Genomic DNA, 20,000 nt, shown 5'->3' on the forward strand with positions numbered 1-20,000 from the left:
ATGGTCTTACAGGTCAAGCAGCACAAGCAAAGAACTGTTGAAATTCAGGGCAAAACTCTGCATCAGTACAGTACCAAGATGAGCTACGTATAGGGCTGGTTTTGGAGCCAGTTCCTGAAGGTGAAAGGTCAGATTCTGCCAACCAGCCATTCCTACCCTGGTTGCTGGTTGGTTTTCCCAGAGCAATACTTGACATAAACAGGCCCTTCAGCCCATCTGGTCCATGCCAACCCAGATGCTCATCCAAGCTAGTCCCATTTGGCCACGTTTGGCCCACATCCTCCTAAACTTTTCCAATCCCTGTACCTGTCCAGCAGTCCTTTAAAAGTAGTCATTGTAGCTGCTTCAACCACGTCCTCCGGCAACCCACCGAATATACAGACCACCCTCTGTGATTTAAAAAAAAACAATACCCCTCAGATTCCTATTAGGTTGAGGTTCAGAATAAATTTACTATCAAAGAGCATCTATGTCAGCATGTACTACCCTGAGATTCATTTTCTTGCAGGCATTCACGCAAAAACAAATAGAGTCAATGAAAGGCTACAAAGAATGACAAACCACCAGTGAGTGAAAAACAAACTCTGCAAATACAAAAATCACAAATAAAGTAATTCAATCATTAATTTTTGGGTGGGTTTTGTCTATGGTGTTAATCAATTCTGTGATGGCGCGTGGCCAAGTGGTTAAGGCGCTCGTCTAGTGATCTGAAGGTCGCTAGTTCGAGCCTTGGCTGAGGCAGCGTGTTGTGTCCTTGAGCAAGGCACTTAACCACACATTGCTCTGCGACGACACCGGTGCCAAGCTGTATGGGTCCTAATGCCCTTCTCTTGGACAACATCGGTGGCGTAGAGAAGGGAGACTTGCAGCTTGGGCAACTGCCGGTCTTCCATTTTTAAATTGGAAACTTTCCAAGGTGCAAATCCACGGTCTATCAAGACCAATGGAGGCCTACACAAGCAATAGTTAATTCATTCATTGATTAATATCATAGATAAACAGATAAATAAATAATACTGAGAACATGAGTTGTAGGTTCCTTGAAAGGTCAGGGTTGGGGTGAGTAAGGTTATGCACACCAGTTTAGGAGCCTGATGGTTGAAGAGTAGTAACCGTTGTTCAAGTTCAGAGCCACACAGATTGAGGGAGCTCCACGTAGATGCTCCAACTTGGTCAACAGAAGGGCGAGGGAAAACTCCAGAAAATCTCCCTGCCCTGTCTAGCCGTCTAAGGGGAACCGTTTCTCCAGGAGTTCCATATCTCTGTCACTCTGACCCCACCGAGAATGCCCCTGTGAGTCACGCCATGCTCTCTGTCGTCCCGTCCCGCAGGGATCGCCAGCAGCAACGGGTTTCGATCCCGCCAGCTTCGCAGCTTCGCTATCTCGGCCCTGAGGGACTTTGGCAATGGCTCCAGGAGCCTGGAGGATTTCATCCAGAAAGAAGCAAAGTGCCTGGTGGAGGTCTTCAAGAAGACTGGAGGTTAGTTGTTTCTCTCACTGTTATATTAATGCCACTGGCTGTAGGTTCATGTGCACCCTCTATTAGCCCTTATGCCTCTGGTCCTCCCTCTCTGGTGGTGTTCCCAGCTTCCTTCCTCATGTCAGCAGCTTCCTCTCGGTTTTCACTACTGTCAGTCATACAAGTCCCAGGTGGAGACTCAGGAATACCGTCACACTCAGATGTAGAAGGAATCTTCATTGCTGTTTCCATAACAATTTTGTTTTATCAGTCAGGGTTGTTACCCCTGAGCTGAACCCCCAAACCTGGAGGACTGGTGGACCACTCTTAGTCTGACCTCTACCCTTTGACCTGTTTGGCATGGGCCCTTTCTCCAGCCAACACAGCTCTCTGGGTCATTGAGGCACACAAGCCCCTAAGCCACGACAAGGTTGTGCTCCTCTTAGAGATTGTCCCCAAGGACACAGCATCCACTGCATGGGCTGAATGGCCTACCTTACAAGGTCTTCCACATGGGGTCTGGGCTTTATAGGTTTTTCGTTTATTTGATTTATCGAGATACAGCACAGAAAAGGCCCTTCCAACCCTTTGAGCTGTACTTACCAGCAGTCCCCCAAATTAACCCTAGCCTAATCACAGGACAATTTACAATGACCAATTCACCTACCAATCGGTCCATCTTTGGACTGTGGGAGGAAACCGGAGCACTTGGAGGAAACCCACGCAGTCACGGGGAGAATGTGCAAACTCCTTACAGGCAGAGACAGGAAGAGGGTTACATAAATCATGGTACAGAAAACCTCCTCACCCTGTGATATCATTGCAACCTTTTAACCTATTCCAAGATCAAAGAGGTTCTTGATTAGTAAGGGCAATTAAGGATAAGGGGAGAAGGCAGGAGAATTGGGTTGAAAGCGTGGTGGAGTGGCAGAATAGACTCGATGGGCTGAATGGCCTAAATCTGCTCGTATGTCTAACGCTCCTATGGACTCAGTTTTCAATGGTTCAATGGCTGCATTTAATATCAGAGAATGTTTACTGTATACAACCTGAAATTCTTACTCTTCACTGACATCCACAAAACAGAAGAAAAACCCCAAAGACTGAATGACAGAAAAACATTAGAACCCCAAATAAGACCCCTCCCCCTCCCACGGACAAGCAGCAGAGAAGCATCAACCTTCCCCCTCCCCTTACTTGTTCCAACAAAAAGCTTCAGCCCGCCCCCCCCATCAACCACCATGCAAGCAATAGAAAAGCCGACAGAGAACTTGATCTTGTGTCTGTCAGAAACTGCCATCTACAACCCAGCAGCTTAGTGTGTCACAGGTGCTCTCTCTCTCTCTCTCTCTCTCACGCTAACAAAGGAGAGAGATATGTCACCACCCCATCCCACCCCCACACTGCGAGGGGTGACCAACAGCTTGGTGTTTCGATGTTATAGAACCATAGAACATTACAGCACAGAAACAGGCCTTTAAGCCCTTCTAGGCTGTGCCGAACCATTTTTCTGCCTGGTCCCACTGACCTGCACCTGGACCATATCCCTCCAAACCCCTCTCATCCATGTACCTGTCCAAGTTTTTCTTAAATGTTAAAAGTGAGCCTGCATTTACCACTTCATCTGGCAGCTCATTCCACACTCCCACCACTCTCTGTGTGAAGAAGCCCCCCTCCCCAATATTCCCTTAAAACTTTTCCCCCTTCACCTTTAACCCATGTTCTCTGTTTTTTTTTCTCCCCTAGCCTCAGTGGAAAAAGCCTGCTTGCATTCACTCTATCTATACCCATCATCATTTTATACACCTCTATCAAATCTCCCCTCATTCTCCTACGCTCCAGGAAATAAAGTCCTAACCTATTCAACCTTTCTCTGTAACTCAGTTTCTCAAGTCCTGGCAACATCCTTGTAAACCTTCTCTACACTCTTTCAACCTTATTAATATCCTTCCTGTAATTTGGTGACCAAAACTGCACACAATACTCCAAATTTGGCCTCACCAATGCCTTATACAGACTCACCATAACATTCTAACTCTTATACTCAATACTTTGATTTATAAAGGCCAATGTACCAAAAGCTCTCTTTACTACCCTATCTACCTGTGACGCCACTTTTAGGGAATTTTGTATCTGTATTCCTAGATCCCTCTGTTCTACTGCACTCCTCAGTGCCCTACCATTTACCTTGTATGTTCTACCTTGGTTTTCCCTTCCAAAGTACAATACCTCACACTTGTCTGTGTTAAACTCCATCTGTCATTTTTCAGCCCATTTTTCCAGCTGGTCTGAAACATCGCTTTTCTTGAGAGTACCCCCGACTCAACAATCAACAGACTCTCCCCCACCCCTAATTAAGAGGGAGAGAGATCGCTTGAGTGGAGAGGCCCCCGACAGCCCGCTGTCTCAATTTGTTGTGACTTTACCACCAATTGAACACTTCCTGTTATTTATAGAACTTCCACTTTAAAAAAATATTGAATAGGATTAGTTGTGAAACCTGTTTAGTTAATCTCTTGCCTTGGAATATCCCACGTTCAAGTCTTCTCCCACACCTTTTCGAAGTTACTTTCCCATAACTAAGTTTATCTTGGCACACCTGCTGACCTCACCCTGACAGACTGCTGACTCGGCCCGAAACGTCAATCAGTTCAGAGAACTTGGAAATCAAGGTGTGTTCCACTTTATTCAAAGGGCTGGCCCTATTTCTGGTCATTGTTAATCGTTGTTAAAGGTGATTGCAACATTGTTAACTGTTTCCTGCTGTGACACACTCCGATGACAAACTCGTTTGCTTTAATGATCAATCGCTGCAAAATATTCAAAATTATTACTTTGGGGCTTTATTGCAACAACCCCGGTTTAACCCTAACCTCATCACCGGACAATTTATAATTACCACTTAGCCTGCCCGGTACGTCCTTGGGCTCGGAGAAAACCAACGCATTCCACAGTGAGGACATACAGGGAATCCTTACGGAGGCAATTTGGGGTGGCGTGGTAGCGTGGTGGTTAGCAAGACGCTTTACAGTGCAGGCGAGCCGGGTTCAATTCCCGCCACTCCCTGCAACCCAAAGGTTGGGGGTGTTGTGGATGGTGTGGAGGGCTGTCAGAGGTTAGAGCGGGACATTGATAGGATGCAAAACTGGGCTGAGAAGTGGCAGATAGAGTTCAACACAGATAAGTATCAAGTGGTTCATTTTGGTAGGTCAAATATGATGGCAGAATATAGTATTAATGGTAAGACTCTTGGCAGTGTGGAGGGTCAGAGTGTCTTGGGGTCCGAGTCCATAGAACGCTCAAAGTAGCTGTGCATGTTGACTCTGTGGTTAAGAAGGCGTACGGTGTATTGGCCTTCATCAATTGTGAAATTGAATTTAGGAGCAGAGAGGTAATGTTGCAGCTATATAGGGCCCTGGACAGACCCCACCTGTAGTACTGTGCTCAGTTCTGGTCGCCTCACTACAGGAAGGATATGGAAGCCATAGAAAGGGTGCAGAGGAGATTTACAAGGATGTTGCCTGGATAGGGGAGCATGTCTGATGAAAAAAGGCTGAATGAACTCGGCCTTTTCTCCTTGGAGCAACGGAGGATGAGAGGTGACCTGATAGAGGTGTATAAGATGATGAGAGGCATTGATCGAGTGGATAGTCAGAGGCTTTTCCCTGGGGCTGAAATGGTTGCCACAAGAGGACACGGGTTTAAGGTGCTGGGGGGTAGGTACAGAGGAGATGTCAGGGGTAAGTTTTTTACTCAGAGAGTGGTGAGTGCGTGGAATTTGCTGCCAGTGTCGGTGGTGGAGGCGGATACGATAGGGTCTTTTAAGAGGCTTTTAGATAGGTACATGGAGCTTAGTAAAATAGAGGGCTATCGGTAAGCCTAGTAATTTCTATGGTAGGGACGTGTTCAGCACAACTTTGTGGGCCGAAGGGCCTGTATTGTGTTGTAGGTTTTCTACGTAAGGAGTTTGTACGTTCTCCCCGTGACCTCTGGGTTTCCTCCCACAGTCCACAGGGTAGGTTTATTGGTCATTGGTTAATTGACCCATGAGGGCCGAAGGCCTGAGGGGGCTCATTCTGCACCACATGTCAATAAGATACTGAAATTGAACTCCGAACTCCAGGTGCCCCGAACTGTACGTTCCGTGCTGCCAGGTAAGAGATTGTGATCAACTGCTTTTGAAATTATGAAATCTGGTAACACAGAAGATAGTCTTTCAGCCCATGATTCTTGTGTCTCATGATTACTAAGAAAGAAAATTGGCTTGGGTTCAAAAGCCAAAGTGAAAAGGCTTTCAGATAGCAGGGATAGTCTGGGGAATGACACGAAGACACAAACGTGGTCATGAAGCACTGACTCTCGGCAATCTCTGGAAAACAAGGAAATACTTAGTTATTCACCCTTTTCCTGGCAAGTGACCATCGCAGCCAATAGTCTGCAACTTCCCTTTGAGCAGTTCGATGTGGCTGAACCGAGGCAGCGGGCCTGTCGCTGAGAGCGAGGGTCAGCCGCGGTTCGGTGGACTTAAGCGGGGCCTGTCGAAGCGGCTGAACCTGACGTTCGGACGGCGATCTCGGCGCCGGGCCGGATTGGACGTGTCAGGGTGTCGGGGGCCCTGAGAGTCGGGACGGTTCAGCCCGCTGCTCTGCTCTGCGCTGAACGAAGGGTCGGAGGACGGACTCACTTGGTGATCTTCAGTTTAGCACGCTACACGCCTGTTCATTGTTCGCGTGATTTGTTTTTTTCTTCCCTCTCTGCACACTGGGAGTTCGAGGCGCCCAATGGGACCCCTCTTCCCTCCAATCAGATTCCTCCTTCTCCAACCCTTGACCTTTCCCACCCCACCTGGCTTCACTTATCACCTTCCAGCTAGCCTCCTACCCCTCCTCCTATCGTTTTATTACCCCTTCCTTACCAGTGCTGAAGAAGGGTCTCGGCCTGAAACATCGACTGTTTACTCTTTTCCACAGATGCCTGCCTGACCTGCTGAGTTCCTCCAGCACTTGGCGTGTGTTACCCTGGATTGTCTGCATCTGTAGACTTTCTGCTGTTTACCATAAATTACACGTCTGCTTCCATCTTCTATAACTCTACCATACGGGGAGAAAAGCGGGGTCTACAAACTGGTTCAGAACCAGTAGAGAGGTGTATAATTGAGTCTGATGATAGAACACGTAAAACATGATTAGACAAATGGCTGGTACATATAAGAGGTTAGAATACAAAAACAGGGATGTACTGTGTTGAGGCTTTATAAGGCACTGGTGAGGCCTCACTTGGAGTATCGTGAGCAGTTTTATGCCCATTTTCTAAGGAAGGATGCGGTGACGTTGGAGAGGGTTCAAAGGGGGTTCATGAGAAAGATTCCAAGAATGAGAGGCCTATCATATGAGGATAGGCTGAAGGCTCCGGGCCTGTACTCACCGGAATTCAGAAGAGTGAGGGGTGATCTCATTAAGACCTATCGAATGTTGAAAGGCCTCAATAGAGTGAATGTGGAGAAGATGTTTCCTGAGGTGGGAGAGTCTAAGACCAGAGGACACAGACTCGGAATAAAGGGACACCTATTTAGAGTGGAGATAAGAAGAAATTGCTTTAGCCAGAGGGCGGTGAATCTTTGGAATTTGTTGCCACAGGCTACTGTGGAGGCCAGGTCACTGGGTACATTAAAGTCAGAGGTTGATAGGTTCTTGATAATTCAGGGCATAAAGAGATACAGAGAGAAGGCAGGGGAACAGGGGCTGAGAGGGAATTGGATCAGCCGTGATGGCCAAATGGCCTAATTCTGCTCCTATATCTTGTGGTCTTAAAACTGGTTCCTGAGATGGCAGGACATCATATGAGGAGATCGTAGATTGACTGGATCTATATATTCATTTGAGATTAAAGTGAATTGAAGACCTTCTGGCAAGGTCTGACAGAAGGAATGTTTTGTGAGTCAAAACCAGGGGTCACGGGGTAAGGTGTCTAAGACAAAGGTGAAGAGTCTGTAGAATTTTTTTTACCACAGAGGGCAGTGGAGACCCAATCACTGAAAAGATTCAAGAACGTGAAACATGGATGACCAAACATTGAAAGCATCAAGGTGTATAGGCAGGGGTTCCCAACCTGGAGTCCACGGAACCCTCAGTTCCATGGCATAAAAAGGACCAGGAACCCCTAGTATTGAGGGAGAGCACAGTGTTGGAACCTGATGCTTTCATGATCCAAAGATTCTTCAGAAGTCAAGAATGAGGCATAAAATTCATTGCTTACAATCATTTTATTAAATGTTACAAGAGTTCAACCCAGGTAAGTGTGAATTGGTTCATGTTGGTAGGTCAAATCTGAAGACAGAATATAATACTAAAGGCAAGACTCTTGGCTGTGTGGAGGATTTGAGAGAACTTGGAGCCCATGTCCATAGGACACTCAAAGCTACTGCGCAGGTTGATACTGTTGCTAAGAAGACATACGGTGTGTTAGCCTTCATCAACCATGAGATTGAGCTCAAGAGCCGTGAGGTAATGTTAAAGCTATATAAGACCTTAGTTAGAGCCCACTTGGACTACTGTGTTCAGTTCTGGTCACCTCTTTTCTCCTCGGAGTGACAGAGGATGAGAGGTGACCTGATAGAGGTGTACAAGATGATGAGAGGCATTGATCGTGTGGATAGCCAGAGGCTTTTTTCCCGGGGCTGAGACGGTTAACACAAGGGGGCATAGTTTTAAGGTGCTTGGAAGTAGGTACATTGGGGATGTCAGGAGATAAGTTTTTCATTCAGAGCGTGGTGGATGTGTGGAATGCACTGCCAGCGACGGTGATAGAAGTGGATACAATAGGGTCTTTTAAGAGACTCTTAGATAGGTACGTGGAGCTTAGGAAAATAGAGGGCTATGCGGTAGGGAAATTCTAGGCAGTTTCTAGAGTAGGTTACATGGTCAGCACAACATTGCGGGCCGAAGGGCCTGTAATGTGTTGTAGTCTAGAGAATGAAAAATGAAGGGAGGAACTGAGAGAACAAAGGAAAGTTAAAGGAAAAAGCAGTTGCAGTCATCTCATTCTCAGTCCAGAAATGACAACTAACTCATAAAATAACCACTCAAAACACTGGAGGAACACAGCAGGTCAGGCAGCATCTAACAAAACGAATAAACAGTCACCGTTTCAGGCCAGGAACCTTCTTCAGGACTGAGAAGGAAGGGGGAAGATGCCAGAATAAAAAGACTGGGGGGGGGGAGGGGAAGGAGGCTAGCTGGAAGGTGATAGGTGAGGCCAGGTGGGTTAGGAAAGATCAAGTGCTAGAGAAGAAGGAATCTGATAGGAGAGGATAGTGGAGCGTAGGAGAAAAGGGAAGGAGGAGGGGACCCGGGGGAAAGCAATAGGCAGGTGAGAGGAGGTAAAAGGTCAAAGTGGGGAATAGAGGAAGGGTGGAGGGTGGAATTTGCACACCAGCAGGAGAAATCAATCTTCGTGCCATCAGGTTGGAGGGTAGCCATGCGGAGTATAAGATGCCACTTCGTCACCCCGAGGGTACACTCAACTTGGCACAATGGATCAACTCACTGGAACGGGAGTGAGAGGGTGTTGGAAACCTATAAAATACTGATTCAAGTAGCATTACAACTGCTACTGAAAACTGAGAAAATTCTCGAAAAACACAGAAGCAACTGTACCGTAATTACTGGAAAATTCACTGAACAATTACACACAACACTCTCAGCAGTCTTAGACATCTATATATATATATATATATATATATATATATGGAGAGAGAGAGACTTTTGCACAGTGTTGTAATATTGGTTAAAATAGGAAAGTGCTTGGGAAACTGAAATAAGAGTACTTAACTCAGTATCAGCTCAGTAATGTGGGTGATTATATAAAACACAAGCAGGCATAAGAACGTTAAACTACAAGGAAGAGAACAATTCCACACCCCAAACCTACAGCAGATATACAGTGTTGTGACACGGCATCAGCTATTGACTGGTAGAGCAAGACCGAAGAAGCAAATGGCCCTTTCCCTTTTCTTCTCCCTCTTTCTCTATCCTACCATTACCCGTCCAACATTGTCAGCCAATCAGATGCCAGCCATGCTGCGCTAGTCCTGCTTGGAATCGTGGGACGTAAAGCTGATAAATGCCCAGGGCATCCTGACCTGCCCCACCCCACCCCCCCCTTACTGCGAACAGAGGTAGCCAAGAAAATGGTCGATAAATAGGATGCCCACTTCTGATGACCCCCTGGCTTCACCTATCACCTGCTAGCTATCCTACTTCCACTAGCCACCCCACCACAACCCCCTGTCTTTTTATTCTGGTGTCTTCCCCCTTCCTTTCCAGTGCTGAAGAAGGGTTTCAGCCTAAAATATTAACTGACTTTTCATGGACGCTGAGTTCCTCCAGCATTTTGGGTGTGTTGGTTTGGATTTCCAGCATCTGTAGAAGATCTAGTGTTCATTCTCTTCCCTGTCGCCTGCACCGCACTGAAGGTCATTCCAGGATCATCTCTATGGTAACGCTCCAGTCCGCCAGCCTTACAGTGTTTGAGGTCTGAGGTGGCCAAAGATCTCCACTGTTGTCCAGTCCAACGTACCGGGCTTGACACGAGGGGTGCTCTCCTTCCTCGCCATTGGCTACTCATTCAACCAGTCTGAATGCCCTTCTTACTCTCTCACCAGAGTCGCCCTTTGACCCCACGTTTCAGCTCAACTCTGCCACGGCCAACATAATGTGCGCCATTGTCTTTGGAAAACGTTTCGAGTACCAGGATCCGGAGCTGCTCACTCTCCTGAGGATGATTGATGAGAACATGAAGGTCATCAGTAGCCCCTGGGGGCAGGTGAGTCCGTCGGCCACCGGCTCCTCTCCTCTGCCTTTACCTGTCCCATCGGCCTTGGGAGATGGAGGTAAAGGGTTGCCTTGGGGAGGGCTGCAGGGGTCTCATCCCCCATTTGCTCATGGCACACACAAGCAAGTTACCCACCAGTTCACCCGGCTGTTTGAGAGCGTTAGGCCGTGAGATATAGGAGCAGAATTTGGCCCGTTGAGTCTACTCTGCCATTTCATCATGGCTGATCCAGTTTTCCTCTCAGCCCCAATCTGCCTTCTCCCTGTATCCCTTCATCCCCTGACGAATCAAGAACCTATCAACCTCTGCCTTAAATGTACCCAATGACTTGGCCTCCACAGCCGCCTGTGGCGACAAGTTCCACGGATTCACCCCCACCATAGGAAACATCCTCTCCACATCCACTCCATCGAGGAGTTAGCTCCATAAAGTTGTTGACTTTGTTTCCTATATTACAACCCTTAATGAAGTGATAGAGTTGATTCCAGAGTGCATTTTCAATAGGCCAGAGATTGAGAAGGTTAAAATACAAGAGGCCTAGACGAAGTAGACGTGGAGAGGATATTTCCAGTTGCGGAGGAGTCTAGGATCAAAGGGCACAGCCTCAAAATACAAGGATGTCCCATTAGAACAGAGAGGAGGAGGCATTTCTTTCACTAGAGGCTGGGAAATCTTTAGAACTCATTGCCACAAACAGCTGTGGAGGAAAAGTCTTTGGGTATATTTAAAGCAGAGATTGATAGGTTCTTGTTTCGGAAAGGTGTCAAAGGTTATATGGAGAAGGCAGGAGAATGGGGTTGAGAGGAATCATAAATCAGCCATGGGCCAACGGGCGAAATGGCCCAATTCTGCTCCTATGTCTGTTAGAACAATTTTTTTTGGATTCTGCACATTTACATTTAACAAATGACTTTGGCTACAGTCTCCACTTCTGAATATGTGTTGCTTCTGAATATGTGAATATGTGTCACTTCTGAATATGTGAATATGTATTTAATTTGGAGTGCAGCTCTGAACAATGGGTCCCTAAAAGCCATGAATCCCAGTACAGACAATGCTGATTAAAACTCATTTGGACGTCTGTAGTGTGCGTGCGAATCTGGAGGTGTGAAGTTTGTGTATGGTTTCAAAGACAGAATTGTCCATACATGTAAGTATGGAGTTGTCCTTTGATGTTTGACACATAAAACACCAACCTCAGGTTGGGCCAGGGAGACATTTCCAACGAAAGCACCTCCATATGATGCCTGCCACACCTTGTTTTGTCGAATAAAGGAGCAGCTTTGTATCTGCCAGTAATTTTCTTCAACGACTTCATTCACGCAACAACAATGTCTTATGATGTAAACACAAGTTTCGTCACTTTTTATACAAAACAAATGCATACCAGGTGTTGGGCAATAGAACAGCTGCTCACAACTAAGACCTTGTTCTGCCCCACCCGCCAGTAAACCAAAGGCCCAGTTCTCAGCTCTCATTAATCACTTCCATCTCCTTTCTAGTTGTATGATCTGCTTCCAAACCTTCTGGACCACCTGCCAGGCCCACACAACAGGCTTTTCGAAAATGCGGATAAAATTAAAAACTTCCTGAGAGAAAGGATCCAGCTTCGCAAGAACGCGCATGCCAAAGGCCAGAATTTCATCGACAGCTTCCTCCTCAGGATGAAGGAGGTAGGTGAAGGAACGGCAGAGTCAGTCAACCCTAAGAGGCCTAGCAGAGGACGTGGTTTAATATTAGGCTGTAAGGAAGGGGTTCCCAACTTTTCTTTTTAAACTACGGACCAACAACATTAAGCAGGAAGTGTCCGTGGGTCCCAGGTCGGGAAGCCCTGTTATAAGGGGACACAGATGGGAGGTACAAGTGGCTGGCAAGTAACGTAACGGTTGGCTTTGGTGACGGTGCAGAGGAGGTTCACCAGGTTGATTCCAGGGATGAAGGGGTTAACCCATGAGGAGAGACTGAGTCGCCTGGGACTGTACTCGCTGGAATTCAGAAGAATGAGATGAGATCTTATAGAAACGTAGAAGGTTATGAAAAGGATAGATAAGATAGAGGCAGAAAAGTTGTTTTCACAGATAGGTGAGACGAGAACTGGGGGACACAGGCTCAAGGTTCGTGGTGAGTGGACTTGGGACGGAGATGAGGAGGAACCGCTTTTCCCAGAGAGTGGTGAATCTGTGGAATTCTCTGCCCAATGAAGCAGTAGAGGCTACCTCAGTAAATATATTTAAGACAAGGTCGATTAGATGTTTGCATAGTAAGGGAATTGAGGGTTATGGGGAAAAGGTGGAGATGAGCCCATGGCCCAATCAGCCATGATCTTACTGAATGGTGGAGCAGGCTCGACGGGCCAGATGGCCTGCTCCTGTTTCTTATGTTCTTATCTTAACAATACATTTCACTCCACTTTCTGATATACACATGACAAGTAAAGCTGATCTTATTTTAATACCCCTGTGAGGAGATGTCTTTGGCAGTGATCAAGATGGTGGTTGTCAGTCATGCCCGACGATGACAGGAAATCTGTGCGGCAGAGTTTTTAAACTGGAAAAGCCGTTGCACTGGGGCGGTCCCACTCTCTCGACCTCAAGACCAATGGTACGAGCGAGGGTCACAAACTGGGGTCTTTTCTCAGTTGTGGTGGATGAGCGTGACGTCTCCTGTGCCTTGACATTCCCTTCGCTCTCCGCGGGGCGCTGCAGTACCGCCTTCCTGGCCGCTGGATCTCACTGTAGATCTCATCTGCCCAGTCGCCAGAGCTGGCTTCACATGCTTGGACAGGGATGTCCCTATCTCACCTAGTTGAGCCCGCCTGTTGAGGCGGTGTAATGGGGTGTAACTGCTGTTGTGTGCAAAAGCTGAGTGAGGAAGATGATTTGGTCTGTTGGAAGGCTACTTCTTGAGAGGGATGGTTACTGAATCTCTGGAGACCCTGAGAAAAATAGATTCATGGAGAACAAAAACAGGGAAGGTACATTGAACAAACACGAGGAAATCTGCAGATGCTGGAAATTCAAACGCAGCAGTTCCACCAGCATTTTGTGTGTGAAGGTACATTGAATCTGTTTAAAGCATAGTTTGGGCCACAATTGAACTGCTGCCCAGGTTTGATCACCTAATTTTCAGGAGGATGTTAAATCCTAGTGAAAATTCTGAAAATGTCGACTGTTTACTCTTTTCCATCGACGCTGCCTGGCCTGCTGCGTTCCTCCAGTATTTCGTGTGTGTTGCTCTGGATTTCCGGCATCTGCAGATCTTTTTCATGTTTGTGGTTCTGAAAAGATTTACTGGAATGGCTCCGGGTGAGGGATTTGGCTGCGAGGTGAGATTGGAGACTCTGGTGTTGTCCCTTAAGTGTGGAGCTGTACAGCAGATGACAGTGACAAACAAGAAATTCTGGAGGAACTCAGCAGGCCAGGAAAAGAGTAAACAGTTGACTCTTTGTGCTGAGACCCTTCATCAGGACGTTTTCAGAAACTTCACTGGGACCTTAAAGTTCTCCCGAGTCCTGATGAAGGGTCTCAGACTGAAACATCAACTGTTACGCGGAGAGGGAAAATAGATCAGTCAGGATGAAATGGGAGAGCAGACTTGATGGGCCAAATGGCCTAAGTCTGCTCCCATGGTCTTATAACTGCAGTCAGTAAGTACCGTCAGAGAGACCACATTAGGCTATTTATAGCCCAGCACTGTGCTTGGGTGTTCTACTGTGCAAATAGCAAAGAAACAACTCTGTAAAATTCTTATCTCCCTGGTCATTGTAAATAAAAGTTACTTTTCTACATTTATAATTAAAGAGGAACTGGTGAAGTGGGTGTAACCAAAGTTGCTGTTTTACAGGAAAAAGATAACCCAAGGTCAGAGTTCAACGACGAGAACCTTCTCCTGTCCACTTTCAATATATTCCTCGCTGGGACTGACACCACCAGCTCGACCATGCGGTGGGGCCTCCTGCTCTTCTTGAAATACCCAGAGGTACAGGGTGAGTAGACAAGGCCTGCTTCGGCATGCTGCCCGTTCTCCTTTTGGATTCCAGGGCAGCTCGGCATCAGCCCAAAACGTCGACTGCCTATCCATTTCCAAGCCTGACCTGCTGAGCTCCTCCAGCATTTTGTTGTGCGCACACTCCTCTAGCCGTGAGTTCCAGCCCCGGCCGGGGCAGCGTGTTGTGTCCTTGAGCGAGGCACTTAACCACACACTGCTCCAGTCCACCCAGCTGAAAATGGGTACCGGCAAAATGCCGGGGGTTAACCTGGCGATAGACTGGAGTCCTATCCGGGGGGGAGTCTCGTACTCTCAGTCACCATGTAAACCGGCATAAGCTCTGGCCTGATGAGCCTCTCTCCAAGGGCTCAATACTCACCTCCTGCCCTTGACTAAACTCTCCAGTACTCGGAGTACCCAAGGTGCCAGAGTTTAGGTGGGCTGGGAGGTGCCGTCCCACGTCATCCACTTGAAATAACCTTATATAAGTATTCCGTTGTTCACAGAGTGCAGAGAACGTTTGTAGTGTTCTGGCTAGAAGCTATCACCACTGCACAGACAGCACCAGAGATCAAATGAGAGAGCGGCCCCGTCGTCTGTGCTAAGATCTGTTTTCACCACGTCGTTCTCTTGATGAGCTGCCTTGGCACTCTTCAGAATCTCCTGCCAAGTACTGATGGGCTTGGTATCTATAAAATCATGCCATGCTGCTCTTAACGAGGCCATTCAGGCCTTTTTACCCGTGCATATCTTTGTTGTTCTGAAAGCAGCCCAATGATCACATTCTGCTTCTTCCCAAATGCCTGCAGCTTCTTCCTTTTCAAGTATTCACCCTATTCCCTTTCAAAGATGTACAGTACATTGAATCGGTTTCGAGCAGTCTACTCCAGAGCTAGAAAAGTTGTGACAGATGAGATTCTCCTCATTCTCATTTTGGGCTCCTTTTTTAAGAAAGGGTGTGCTGACATTGGAGAGGGTTCAGAGAAGATTCACTAGAATGATTCCGGGAATGAGAGGGTTAACATATGAGGAACATTTAACCGCTCTTGGACTGTACTCCCTGGAGTTTAGAAGAATGAGGGGACCTCATAGAAACATTTCGAATGTTGAAAGGCATGGACAGAGTGGATGTGGCAAAGTTGTTTCCCGTGGTGGGGGAATCTAGTACGAGGGGACATGACTTGAGGACTGGAGGGCGCCCATTCAGAACGGAGACGCGAAGAAGTTTTTTCAGCCAGGTGGTGAATCTATGGAATTTGTTGCCACAGGTGGCAGTGGAGGCCAAGTCATTGGGTGTATTTAAGGCAGAGATTGATAGGTATCTGAGTAGCCAGGGCATCAAAGGTTATGTTGAGAAGGCGGGGGAATGAGACCAAAGGGGAGGTTGGATCAGCTCATGATGAAATGGTGGAGCAGACTCGATGGGCCGAATGGCCGGCTTCTGCTCCTTTGTCTTGTGGTCTTATGGTCTTCTCACTTCCAGTGCTTCTGAAACAACTTTAACACTTGCATCAAAGAGCAAACATCTCACATGGATTTCACATTTGCACAACTTCTCAAAGGGGTACTTCCTCTCAAAATATGCAGTCCTTCAAATTTAGTAACCGAGCCGCTCCCTTAGCTCCATCCTACTCCCCGGGCGGGCATAGTATGATACAAGATTCAAGATTAAAGATTGTTTGATGTCTTTCCAGGTGTAGAGGAGAACAAAATTGTTGTTACACCAGATCTGACGCAGCACACAAAAAAAACCACAAAAGTTAAAGATCTCGGTTATTTTTAAAACATTCACAATAAATTTCTTACAACACAGAAGATCAAGAGATTTGATAGAGGTATACGAAGTTATGAGCGGTATAGATGGGTAAATGCAGGCAGGCTTTTTCCACTGAGGCTGGGTGGAGAGGTGGAGAGTTTAGGGGGGGAGCTCTTTCACTCGGTAGGTGGTGAGAGTGTGGAATGAACTGGCAGCACAAGTAGTGCATGCGAGCTCGATTTCAATGCTTCAGAGAAGTTTGGATGGGTACTTGGATAGGGGTATGGAGGGCTATGGTCCCCGTGCAGGTCGATGGGAGTAGACAGCTTAAGTGGTTTTGGCATGGACTAGATGGGCCAAAGGGCCTGTTTCTTTTTCAAAGGGCTGTACTTTTCTATGACTCTATGTCTCTAAATCTAAATACAGCTTATATACATAGATTGATCGAATGGCCATATAACCATATAAAATTACAGCACGGAAACAGGCCATCTCGGCCCTTCTAGACCATGCTAAACGCTTACTCTCACCTAGTCCCACCGACCTGCACTCAGCCCATAAACCTCCACTCCTTTCCTGTCCATATACCTATCCAATTTTTTTTAATGACAATATCGAACCTCCCTCTACCACTTCTACCGAAAGCTCGTCCCACACAGCTACCACTCTCTGAGTAAAGAAGTTCCCCCTCGTGTTACCCCTAAGCTTTTGCCCCTTAACTCTCAACTCATGTCCTCTTGTTTGAATCTTCCGTACTCTCAATGGAAAAAGCCTATCCATGTCAACTCTATCTATCCCCCTCATAATTTTAAATACCTCTATCAAGTACCCCCTCAACCTTCTATGCTTAAAAGAATAAAGACCTAACTTGTTCAACCTTTCCCTGTAACTTCGGTGCTGAAACCCAGGTAACATTCCAGTAAATCTTCTCTGTACTCTCTCTATTTTGTTGACATCTTTCCCATAATTCAGTTTCCAGAACTGTACACAATACTCCAAATTTAGCTTTACCAATGCCTTGTACAATTTTAACATTACATCCCAACTCCTGTACTCAATATACTTTATATACTCCATAAAATGACACTGGGCAGTACAAAAAGTGACTGACAAGAAATGATTAAAGTTGTGGTGGAGTTAGCGGGTGGAGGTGTTGATCAGCCTTTCTGCTTGGGGAAGATATTGTAACCGGTTTTTGAGTCTGGGGGCCCTGGCGTGGAATTTATCTGTCTCCTCCCTGAGGGGACTGGGACAAACTGACCATGAGCAGGGTGGGTGGGATCCTTCATGACGTCACTGGCCCTTTTCCAGCACCTTTCTGTTTCTATGTGCTTGATGGCGGGTAGGCTGGTGCCAGTGACGCACTGGGCAGTTTTTGACTTTACTTCCTGTCCAGTGCAGTTTCTCTGCTCGGTGAAGCAGCAGAGGCTGTCTCGTTAAATATATGTAAGACACAGTTTGTTGTATTGTGGTGGCATTAAGGGTTATGGGGAAAAGGCTGGTAATTAGAGGGTTTAAGTCTACAGCCAGATAAACCATGATCTTATTAAATGTTAGAACAGGTTCAATGGACAAGATGGCTGACTCATGCTCCTATTTCTTATGTTCTTGATTCTCTTTCAAAAGCGTGGTGCTCAGAAATGATTGTTCAGGTCAAAACCAATCAGTTTTTTTTAATATATATTTAACAGCTTTTGTAATCCACACCTTTGTTTGTAGAACTCTGTTTTTTTTTTAGCATATCTTGATACTCGCCTTGACATGTTCAAATTCTTGGGCAGCCGCACACCCTGCCCATTCTGATGCTGTTCCTCGGTTACAACCGTTTCATCCCGCTCATCTCCCCCTGGGTGAACTAACTCTGTGCCTTCTCCAAGGCTTATAAACCCAACCTCTGCGCCCCGCTCCACGTCTACCTGGGGGCTCTCCCCTCACGGACAATGATTTGTACTTTTACAGAAAGGGTCCAAGGTGAGATCGACCGGGTGATCGGGATGGAGCGCACACCGTGTATCGGAGACAGAGAGAAGATGCCTTACACGAACGCAGCCATCCGCGAGATCCAGCGCTATTCCAATATTATCCCACTCAACCTCCCCCACACCGTCACAAAAGATACAGAGTTCCGGGGATTCCTGATCCCAAAGGTAATGCTTCCAGTGTTCTTTGATGTTCCTCTTAGGTAATTTCATTTTTTCCTGTCACTTGGGCACCCAGTGGCCCAAGCGCGGAGTGAGAGACACTGAAGCAGGTCAATAGTTCACAAACTTTAATGCCAACAGTGTTAAAGGGAAAAGAAAACAATAAACATTAGGTCAGACAGGGGCGTTAACTAAAATTCTCAAATGGGAAACGAAGCCTACACTGCGACTGAAAAGAATAAAACAAAGACCACCAGTCTTCAGAGTCGGTTGACCCCACAGTCCAATTTCTCAGGCAAGGCAGAATGCAGGCAGCAAAGCGTTGCTGTGTCCAAGACCCGGACAAGCACCACGACGACAAGTGTGGAGTTAAATACTATCACAATGAAATAATAATTAGCTGACACGTGCATATCCACGAGCGCAATTGTCGTGTCTACTGCAATGCCAAATCCGTGGTTGTGACACAGTGGGAAGCATCAAATCATGCAGTCCTGTGCAAATGTCTTTGGCACGTATATATAGCTAGGGTACCCAAGACCTTTGCACAGTACTGTATTTGTCAATGTGGAATCTTCTCTTCCTTCTGGGATCTCCTTTTAAATCATATTCATGAACTGCTTGTCAAGATTTGGGACCAGGAGAAGATTCCAGCTGAACTCAGGGATAGCCTGACTGTCACACTCTTCAAAAAGGCTGACAGAGCTGACTGCGGAAACTATAGAGGCACCTCCCTCCTCTCTGCTCACCCAAATTTTATGCGACCGGCTTTCAGCTCTGGCAGGAGATCTCCTGCCTGAGTCTATGTGGCTTCTGTCCAACCAGGACGTCTGATGTGATTTTTACGGCACGTCAGTTGCAGGAGAAAGCATGGGAACAGACTCCCCAGCTTTCTGAAACAGCACCTTTCAAGGTTCATCCGGGGTCAAACAGGGCCATCATTACCCCAACTCTCTCTGCCATTTTCACTGCAACCGTTCTTCAACTCATAGGCCAAGACCTCCCCACAAGGAGTCCAGATTCTCCATTGGACAGATGGTGGGCTCTTTAACCTTAGCAGATTCAAGGCAAAGAGCAAGGGGTGAACGACTTCCAATTTGGAGAAGACAAAGCCATCGTAGCTCACTCCGAGGAGGATCTGCGCTGCATAATGGAAGCTTCTGCCAGAGCGTCAAGCTCCGGGGACTTGATCAGGAAAACCCGAGTCCTGCACCAACCTACTCCAGATCAAGCTCCCAAAACTCCAACCATCCAATGGGACTTGATCAGGAAAACCCGAGTCCTGCACCAACCTGCTCCAGATCAAGCTCCCAAACCTCCAACCATCCAAGTTGACAACATACTTCTGGAGAACTCTGATCATCTCCCATATTTTGGCACCCTTCTCTCTTCAAGAGCCAGCATTGACTTTGAAATAAATCGCAGAAATCGCAGAATAGGCTGAGCGAGTGGAGCTTTTGCCAGGCTGAGAAAGAGGGTTTGAAGATCGGGATACCTAGACCAACACTAAGCTTAGAACCATAGAACACTACAGCACAGTACAGGCCCTTCAGCCCTCCATGTTGTGCCCACCCATATAATCTTTTAAAAAAAAGTACTGGACCCACACTACCCCATAACCCTCCATTTTTCTTTCATCCATGTGCCTGTCCAAGAGGCTCTTAAATACCCCTAATGTTTTAGCCTCTACCACCATCCCTGGCAAGTCATTCCAGGCACTCACAACCCTCTGTGTAAAAAACTTACCCCTGATGTCTCCCCTAAACTTCCCTCCCTTAATTTTGTACATATGCCCATAAGCTTCTGGTCTATAAAGCTGCAGTC

General features: G+C 46.8%; 1 protein-coding gene across 1 annotated transcript in view; it reads left to right on the forward strand.

Moving 5' to 3' along the window:
• LOC132381428 (cytochrome P450 2B4-like) overlaps positions 1-20,000 on the forward strand; it is a 52,918-nt gene that overhangs the window by 22,304 nt on the left and 10,614 nt on the right. The window contains exons 3-7 of the mRNA XM_059950833.1: positions 1,332-1,481; positions 10,123-10,283; positions 11,795-11,965; positions 14,136-14,277; positions 17,995-18,182. Of these exons, the coding sequence (XP_059806816.1) occupies positions 1,332-1,481; positions 10,123-10,283; positions 11,795-11,965; positions 14,136-14,277; positions 17,995-18,182 (812 nt within the window). The remainder of the gene's footprint in view (positions 1-1,331; positions 1,482-10,122; positions 10,284-11,794; positions 11,966-14,135; positions 14,278-17,994; positions 18,183-20,000) is intronic.

Source organism: Hypanus sabinus, chromosome 26, assembly GCF_030144855.1.
Source record: "Hypanus sabinus isolate sHypSab1 chromosome 26, sHypSab1.hap1, whole genome shotgun sequence".
NCBI classification, from domain to species: Eukaryota; Metazoa; Chordata; class Chondrichthyes; order Myliobatiformes; family Dasyatidae; genus Hypanus; species Hypanus sabinus.